Genomic DNA, 9631 nt, shown 5'->3' on the forward strand with positions numbered 1-9631 from the left:
AGGGCTTTCGGTAAGTCTTGGGAGGGGATCTGGATGGTGGGGGGTTGTAATTAAGTAAATTGGAAGGTTTGGGTGGGATTTGGGTTTTTTTTTTAAATAAATGTGCCCCTCCCCCCCACGCTAACCCGAAAAACAAATTTTTCACGAATCTCAGGAAAAATCAGTTTCGGGACTCGGGTCTCCTGCACCAGGACGAATTAGGCAATTTCATTGAAATTGCCTAATTCATTCTAAATGAATGCACATCCCTATTATCAATGTCTTACATTTAACTTGCCAATAATTATGCTCTTTCCTATTTTCTTCTGTTGGATTCTTCTTCCAATTTTTGAATGAAGATCTTTTCTCTAAAATAGCCTCACCTTTTAACCATGTCCGTAATCGTTTTTCCTTCCTTCCACCTTTCTTAATGTGTGGAATACATCTGGAGTGTGCTTCTAGGATAGTACTTTTTATCAATGTTCATGCCTCTTCCACACATTTTACCTTTGTAGCTGCCCATTAAGTGTTTTTCTATTTTTCTCATTTTATCAAAGTTTCCCTTTTGAAAGTTAGCACTAGAGCCGTGGATTTGCTTACTGTTCTCCTTCCTGTCATTAATTCAAATTTGATCATTTTATGACCATTATTGCCAGGCGGCCCCACCATCGTTACCTCTTTTACCAAATCTTGAGCTCCACTAGGAATTAGATCTAAAATTGCTCGCTCTCTCATTGGTTCCTGATCCAATTGCTCCATAAAACGGTCATTTATTCCATCCAGGAACTTTGTCTCTCTAGCATGTCCCGATGATACATTTACCCAGTCAATATTGGGTTAATTGAAATCTCCCATTATTACTGCACTGCTAATTTGGTTAGCTTTCCTAATTTCTCTTAGCATTTCACTGTCTGTCTCACTATCTTGGCCAGGTGGACGGTAGTATACTCCTATCACTATACTCTTCCCCCAACACACAAGGGATATCTACCCATAAAGATTTGATTGAAACTTACCTTCTTATTATTGAGAAACACAGGCCTAAACCACCAAATTATTCCAATAATTGATAGAAAAAACAAGCCCTAAAATTCTTCCTCAGTTTTAAATAATCTAACTCAAGGTTAATGTCTAGGAGAAGTGAGTAATACAACAGTGATACTTGATTACGAAAGGTGGATTGTTGAGTGATCTCAAAACAAATCTCAATAGGTGAAAAGTCTTAATAAACCCTGTTTGGTAGAATGCAATAACTATGAAAGAGAATAATGCATTATAATAACAGAAACATATGTTGGTTGACATGTGTGCAATAATCACAATGAATGCAAATGGGATAAATTTACATACTTTGCAGACCCAGCATATACAAATTTGTCTCATGCATATTCATTGTGGATATTTTGAAACCACAACAGGTGTAGGGTAAATATGACAGGTATGGTAATGTTGGAAATGTGGACCCTTAGGACGAGGTGGAGTTGGACAACCTGCAGGGAGCAGCCCTGCAGGTGCAGGGGCTGGCCGAGACACCAGCCATTAACTGCTGTTTTGGGGAAGCGCGTGCTGGCCGGAAACTTACTTCTACTCTGGAGGAGCAGTAAGTAATAAAATAAAAAATTTAGGGAAAGGGTGGAGAGGATAGGGGAAGAGATAGGAAATGTAGGTAGGTCGGTAAGGAACTGGGGAAGATCCGATTGCATCGCAGCACGTGTTTAATGAAAATTTGCCCCCCCCCCCCTATGCACCGCCCGTACATGCATGCGCGGATTTTAAAATCTAGCACACATGAGTGCGTGGTTATCCGATTTTATAACATGCTCATCTATGTGCTCACTCCAGGAACCACAGCAATGGATGCATACACTCTGCTTTGAAAATCTACTCCATAGAGCGGAGGAGGAGATGGCTTCCAGGAGGGCAGCTTAGCCTTGATGTTCCAGCAGCTAACTGCCACACCGAGGAGAGGGAGCAGCGTGGCATGGCTTCCTCTCATACTGTCAGAATGAAACCATGCGGGGGCAATCAGAAGCAGCGGGGGTGATGTGGCATTGGGAGACTATACGGCAGGGGCTATCTGACAGGTACAGGCCACTGAATGAGCTTGTGGTCCTTTGAGTGTAACAGGTAAATCCCAGTTTACAGAATGAGAGAGAGAGAAATGGCTGTGAAAATGGATGAAGTGAACGTAAGGATGTAGTCTGGGTCACGCAAACTTTGGATAACGATTTATCTATCAGAGATGCCATCATGCTTTATAAGTTTTCAGTGAAGTGTTTACAAACTCTGGTAGTACCAGATTGGCAGAGATGGTATTATTTCTACGTTCCAATGTTCAACTTCACAGAGGGGAGATTTATTTTATATCAGCTATGAGCAAAGTTGTTTTTCAATTTACTACCACTACTGCTACAAGAAAACATATTTTTAGAAAAAAAAGATTACATCATGTAAACTGTGATATTTATTAATCAATATGCTACAATGCAATTACTTTGTTTTCTTGATGCTCCCTGTGGCTTTCCCCATTAGGAATTCCTTGGTGTTCATGTCTGGTCTGATTAGGATGATATAACATTTGGGGAAGAAAATACAACCCAACAACCCAACACTGGAGGTCAAAATTGCAAATATTTCCACAGCCACTGTGTATTTCCCTGTTGTGCTTAGATAAGCAGGGATGAATGAAAGCCAGACAGCAATGAATATAATCATGCTAAAGGTGATGAACTTAGCCTCATTAAAGCTGTCGGGCAACCTTCTAGCTAAAAAGGCTACAATGAAGCTGATAATAGACAACAAGCCCATGTATCCCAGCATGAGGCAGAATGCAACCAATGACCCTTCATTACATTCAAGGACTATCTTTCCCATCTGGGATTTCATGTTCATTTGGTAAAATGGGGGAGCCACGATCAGCCAAGTGACACAGATGAGGACCTGGATCAAGCTGCAGGTTAATACCAGGGTATTGGACAGTCGTGGTCCCACCAATAACTTTAGGTTGCTGGTTGGCTTGGTGGCATTGAAGGCTATGACTACCATGATGGTCTTGGCGAGCAGGCAAGAGATGCAGATGGCGAATACAATTCCAAATGTCATCTGTTGCACCATGCATGTCATTTTTGTGGGGTGGCCTATGAATACTAATGAGCACCCGAAAGACAGGATGAGGGCTAATAACAGGAGATAGCTGAGTTCACGGTTGTTTGCTTTCACAACTGGTGTGTTGCGGTTCTGGATGAAGATAACAAGGATAGTGGCTGGCATCAGGGCACCAAGCACAGAGATAACAGCCAGAACCATACCCAAGGGTTCTAGATAGGACAGAAATTCGATTGTCTTCTTCTGGCATCCATCTTGTCTCATGGTCGGCCATTGGTCTTCGGGGCACTTCATACACTCCTTGGCATCTGTAAGAAGAAGCAATTCCAGGTCTGGCTATGATGAGAATATTCATAACGGGAGTATCATTCATCTTTAGAGATTCTTTATCTTTTCCCATCTTCTTTGTATCTATCAGCTTTTGAATTATAAGATATATCTATGTAGCCTGACTGTGGAGGCATTATTATTTTGTTTATAATTTATTATGATTGAATTGAAGTTGCAGTTTTTTCAATTTAACTTGTTTGTGGAGGCTTTCTATTTTGAATCCTGCCTTCAGTATTCATTTACAAATTGAAAGGTAATTTGTAAATCAATAAATTAAAGTTTGGCAAATTAAAAAAGGATTGTTGTCCAGGCTGTTGAAATCCATTCAATAAAGTCTAAATGGACACAGAATCCCTTGAACGTTTTACTGTAGAACTTCAAGTACAAAAGGCTTGCAATATTTGTTCCCTCACTAGTCTCATGAAAGGAAGAATACTTTCAAATATGTTATTTTCTATTCAATCATCCACAAGACCTGAGATAATTAATATTATCTGCTGACACCCACTGAAACTTCAACAGGTGATAAATATGAATGAACCCAGTACTTGTGTCTATCCCCCCCGTCTGACCCTGAGACTCATTCCCTGTCTCACCACATATTTGCAAGTCTGCTGATGTCCTCTCTCATTTACCCTTCCAGAACCCTTTACTCTATCAGTCATTGCCATTGTGTTTTCCAGGGATGTGCAGGTTTGCATAGTATGTGTGTCAGATGATGGAGATCACTCCCTGATGGCTACTGGTGTATCCAAATCAGAGCCCTCCAAAAGACAGATAACACCATACATATGATGGATATAGATTGTTAGCTTCTCGTTATTCATAGGTATCTTCATGAAGATCTTACATCATTAATTATATAAGATCTACAAACCTTTGAGGAAATTCAACTCAAGGAAACATCACAGGAGATATAAGTATGTTTTAGTGCATTCAAACATTCACTAAGATGGTGTAAACTTTATTTTTTAGGCAAGCTTTTGGCGATGAAGAGGGATTAATTTCCTGTTTGTAACTAAGGAATAACACCTTCCTGCAGTCCTCCTTTTAACTTTGGGGTTTGTAGACATGGTTTCTTTTGCCAATCGTGTCTGTGCTTCTACTAAGTTGGTGCTTGAACTAAGTTTGACTAAGGCCAATGTTTGGTATGTGATACAATCTTTACATTTATTAAAATCAGTTGGAAGATATCTTTTTCTTATGTATGTTTCTTGTACCCCATTGAGTATGTTGGATTGCAAATGTAAATGTTTTTTTTAAATTAAATAAATAAAACACAAGGCAGTTCTTCACTAGAATATCTACTTTTTAAGATTTTCATAAATATGCTGGAACAAGTTGTTCTATAAGGATTTGCTCGGAACTGCAACTGCATACCCTGTAATGATTTTGTCCTTTAAAATGACCAAGACAGAGCCATTGTATCCTCTAATACCAACCTTCCATCCTTCTAAATATGCTCACTACTGAGTGGCCGTCGTAGCACTCACCGGTTTGGTTACTAAACTCTTCTTTGGAGCAGGGGACACAGTCAAAGCAGCAGGCAGGTTGCCCTTCCAGAATGGCCTTCCGGAACCCAGGACCACAGCTCTCACTGCAGATAGAGACAGGAGCCTTAACAGAGAGAAATGAGGAGGGATACACAGCAAATGTGTCTATTACTAATGTACAAAGAGGCTCTTTATTTCAAATAAGAGTGGTGTATAAGATTAGACACACAATGGAAAAGGTGAAAAAAAATAGACTGGAAAAGTGATCTGAGGGGATGGAAGCAGTTGAGAATAGGGCTACTAAAATGATAAAAGGCCTGAAACAGAAACTCCGAAAAGAGGATCTTAAGGCACACAAAATGAATATGCTGTAGGAAAGAGGGGAACGTGAGGATATGATAGAAACATCAAATATGTGTCAGGCTTCAATAGTACAGTGTGGTGAAATCTTGCATAGAAAAATGCCCCCCTTTGTGTGTGGCAACCCTCCCGCTTTCAGTGGCTGAGTATGACAATTTGATGTTTTAGGTACTCAGGTACCAAAGAGTGGGGGTCAGTTAAGAGAAATACTCTCCTCCCAGTCAGGGCACCTAACCAGGACTAATGGGTTAAAATCCACCTGTACATCCCTCAGGGGTAGAGGGGGATGGGAGACATTTAAGAGGAAGTAATCGGATGAGAACACAAGTATTGTGCAAATTACATTTAATGCGTTAGAGTCAATTAATGAATCTTTCAAATAAATTATGTGTTTTACAAAAGTACTTCTGTTTTTCCTTTCAGCAAACTATACTTTTTTCTAATCACATTCAGTGTATATAGAACAATAAATTCTATAACTTTCTTACATGGAGCAAAGAACTCCAGAGTCCCAGGATTCTAGTAAGTAACACAATCAGGTAAATGTCTTTCTATGCAATTGTAACTTTTGTTTCTTGTGTTTTTTTCTGTTTTCTGTTTCCCTAGCTCATGTGTGAATAATTACTCTTCCTTCAGAAGCCCTTCTGGGTAAGCATCTTTGCTTTTTATACTTTCTCAGGCCGATACAGTACCGACGAGTAAAATAAAGTGCGGCAGTATCCGGCACCCGCTCATTTGACGCTCGCACATTTTGGTTCACAATCCTCTCGATTCAGTATTCAAATTAGACCTAAATCCAAGTGGCGCCAAAGGTGCGCCTATCATGCGGTAGGCGTTCGCAATCGATTTTACTTTATAGGACGTTATGGAACTCCTATACAGTATCCAGGTCGTGCTGCTTCCATACATGTCATTTCAAGGGAACGGGGAATGTCATTTTGAAAATGTAACGAAAATATTACATTCCAAACTTTTCATTGATCTAGAAACGTATCCCATTGTTCCCCCTTTGTGACATCATCGCCACATCATAATTCTACCTTGGACGTGTATCTAAGTTGCATAAGAAAGTCCCTTTGCTTTTGTTTCAGCCCAGGACAGAGCAGTTACAGCGGTACCTTTGGATATCTATCGGAAGATCGGCAATGCTTTCAGCAGGTAAGGCCATACTAATGGATAGGGATGTGCAGAGGGACGCCATACGTTGCATTCGTGATTCGGATTTGTCGGGGAGCAGATACGTTGCATTCGGCCGTATGGTGCCCCGATGCGTTAATACGGCAATTTCTATTCGTGTCCCAGCTAAAATTAAAATTAACTACAACCCCCCACCCTCCTGACCCCCCCCCAAGACTTACCAAAACTCCCTGGTGGTCCAGCGGGGAGTCTGGGAGCCATCCCCTGCACTCTCACACCCTCGGTGCCGGTTTCATCATGACGCCGATAGCCTTTGTCACAGGGGCTACCGGTGCCATTGGTCAGCCCCTGTCACATGGTCATCAGCGCCATCTTGTGCTCCTACCATGTGACAGGGGCTGACCAATGGCACCGGTAGCCCCTGTGACATAGTATGGGCAAAGGCTATCGGCGCCATTTTGAGTACTGGCATCGGACGGCCGGAGTGCAGGAGGTCGCTCCGGGACCCCCGTTGGACCCCCAGGGACTTTTGGCCAGCTTGGGGGGGGCCTCCTGACCCCCACAAGACTTGCCAAAAGTCCAGTGCCTCCTTTTACCTGGATCTACCGCCGGACCTAATTTAAATAGTGAATCACGCGCACCGGCAAGTGGCCGGTGCATGCGCCGGGAGAGCGGGCGTTCTCCCACTCTCCCGCAGACTTTACTGTATCGGCCCGACAGGTAGTTAGACATGCTGTCTGCATCATACCGGTCTGCATGTATGTGTAATGGTTGAGGCGAACGGTCACTTCTTTTTATAGGGGCTCTGTGCTTTATCACGGTTCACAGTGGGCCAGACGGGGAGAAGTTATCTGGCCTCAATCTGCAAGTCTTGTGTCAAGGTATTTAAATCCATTAGGAGGTAACCATATGGTTTTCTAGTGACATCCTTAAAGGCGCTGAGTAAAAATCATGACTTACCAGGCTACATCTTTTATTTGTAGTTTCTCTCTAGGATGCTTAAAAATCACCAATATTTATTGTACTTGTGTATTATCTATGTTTAAATTGTTATTTATGATTTTATGAATGCTTTTTGTCAGACCACTTAGAAATTTAGATTTGAGGTATACAAACTTTTTAATTAAATAAATAAAATAAATGCATTTTTTCATTGATCAAAATTATTCCCTGTAGCCCAAGCTGCTTTAAACAACATCTAGAACACCCAAGTCATCTCTGAGGTTGCCCATCACTATATAAGGAAGAGTGGTCTGCTTCTGAAAATGATGGCTCAGAGGTACTAAGAAACAAATGAACTGGATACCCAATAAATTGCTTCTAGATTAATAAGTCCTTTCTTTAAAAAATCACAGAACAGTTGAGTTTGAGGATAAAAGAAATGCATTAACCTTATTTAGAGATTCCTTTGGTTAAACAAAACCACTATTTTAACCAGACAACACTCTTTTAACCAGACAACACTATTTTAACCAGACAACACTCTTCCAACCCTGCCCCAGAGCAGTTATTGCAAAGATTTCAGAGGAAGTGGCTTGATGGGGATCTCCACATTCCCCTGGGTTTGATACATTTATGGAACATTAGAGCACAATAAAGAGAGGCAATCTACCACAAGAGGGAAATATCTAAAAACCAGCAGGCAGATTGTATGCAATGCACAAGTAAATAACCATAATTCTAGGAGTCTAAAATATTTTGTACACTGAACCAATAAAATCATAAAAATATACATGTTTATTACAAAATCATATACAATAAAATGTATCTAAGGTAAATATATACCCCATGAATTTATAAGAGACTGACGACTGCACAGGCTGCTGTTCCAAATCTTCAATAGGTAGGTGATAGGCACAAAGACAGAAATGTACATAGTCTGGAAAGAACCTAACATGGCCACACTTCGGTGTTCATGCCTGCATCCGGCACCATATGAAAAAAAGTCCACTGCTGGTCCCAGACCTTAGCTGCTACTCTGGACCACTAATTCACAACCAGCACGTCTATCCTAAGTCCAGGAAGGATCTGGATTATGGGCTAGGATGGAGGGCCAGTCTCTGTGGTGGGGAAGGGGGGTGGATGATTTTTACAACAAAGTGCCAAGGTTGTTACATGGCTGCCCCCAGAGGTTTAAACTTTAAATATGTATTTAATTACTTATTGGCTGCCTTTTTAGGTGTCAGTGGGTGTAAAGAGATTCTCAGAGCCTTTTACACTCTTGGGGGGCATGCTACTCTGATCTGATCTGCCCCTTCCAAATACTTGAGGCCATCTTCGTGTGAAATTTTGGGGCCAAGTATTGCAGCAGTATTTTTCCCATGGCTCAGTAAATGACTTTCTTAGATTGTAAGCTCTCTGGGGTGAGGGAAATATCTACAATACCTAAAAGTAATCCACTCTAAAATATAATGAAAGAAGGAACATAAATTAATGTAAATTAGTTCAGACTGGTACAATGTTTCTCCCATAGAAAGCTTCCAAGATACAGACTGGTGAACCCTGGATTCTGGGGTGGTGACTCGACTACTGAGCTAAAGGTCCCAGACTCTTCTAATTTATGAAAAATAAATCAGAGTCAGATTCAAAGTAATCTGAAGCTGAATTTGATTGATTGAAAAGATCCAAGTCAATTTTTAATGTTTCTGAAATTGGATTTCATTCAGATCAAAGAAATTTCCTCCCATCTCTATTTATTTATTAGCTTTTATATATCGACATTCGTGGGTACATCATGCCGGTTTACAATATAACTACTGAGCACCTTGTTAATCAGTTTTCTATGAAGACAGGGGGATCATCTAACCTGTGCATAGTCTTCACTCCACGTGATGGCACTGGTGTTGATTTTGATGTCCCAGCTGCCGGCAGCTCCGGATTCATAGTGGCCAATTTTTACTTTGGCAAAGGAGCCACTTGAAGGCAGGTACCAGTTATTAATGTCATAAGCAGCTGGTGGGTTGCCATTTTTGTCAAAGAAAATCTCCCGGCCCATGGTGTTCTGGAAATGCACCTTCCATACATAATGCAGGAGCTGTGCGGAGAAAAGGAGACATGCTCGCATTGATTTTATACAGTGACAGCCTGATTTCATGGGTTTACAGCTGTGCCTCAGTCTTGTCAGTCAAATCCAGATTTTGTAATGCATTTCTATATCATATTAACCAAGTATAAAATATCATTATAATCACTGAAGTCTACACTCCTAGAATGTGGCTTAAAATACC

The 9631-nt window shown here is 41.0% G+C and overlaps 1 protein-coding gene across 1 annotated transcript; it reads right to left on the minus strand.

Moving 5' to 3' along the window:
- Positions 1–2469: 2469 nt before the first annotated feature.
- On the minus strand, positions 2470–9399 carry LOC115080253 (vomeronasal type-2 receptor 26-like). The gene is made up of 3 exons (XM_029584409.1): positions 9211–9399; positions 4908–5031; positions 2470–3392 (listed from the first exon to the last, which is right to left on the minus strand). The coding sequence occupies exons 1-3, from the start codon at positions 9397–9399 to the stop codon at positions 2470–2472; spliced, it is 1236 nt and encodes a 411-aa protein (XP_029440269.1).
- Positions 9400–9631: the final 232 nt, after the last annotated feature.

The sequence above is a fragment of the Rhinatrema bivittatum genome, chromosome 19 (genome assembly GCF_901001135.1).
Source record: "Rhinatrema bivittatum chromosome 19, aRhiBiv1.1, whole genome shotgun sequence".
NCBI lineage: Eukaryota > Metazoa > Chordata > Amphibia > Gymnophiona > Rhinatrematidae > Rhinatrema > Rhinatrema bivittatum.

Bases quoted from the DNA above. Each gene is read 5' to 3' on its own strand.
- LOC115080253 (XM_029584409.1), bottom strand. From the start codon at position 9,399: ATGGGCCGGGAGATTTTCTTTGACAAAAATGGCAACCCACCAGCTGCT. The intron at 5,032-9,210 runs GTTAGATGATCC...CTCTCTGTTAAG, and splicing joins GGAGTGAAGACTATGCACAG to GCTCCTGTCTCTATCTGCAG. The intron at 3,393-4,907 runs GTGAGTGCTACG...TTCTTCTTACAG, and splicing joins AGAGTTTAGTAACCAAACCG to ATGCCAAGGAGTGTATGAAG.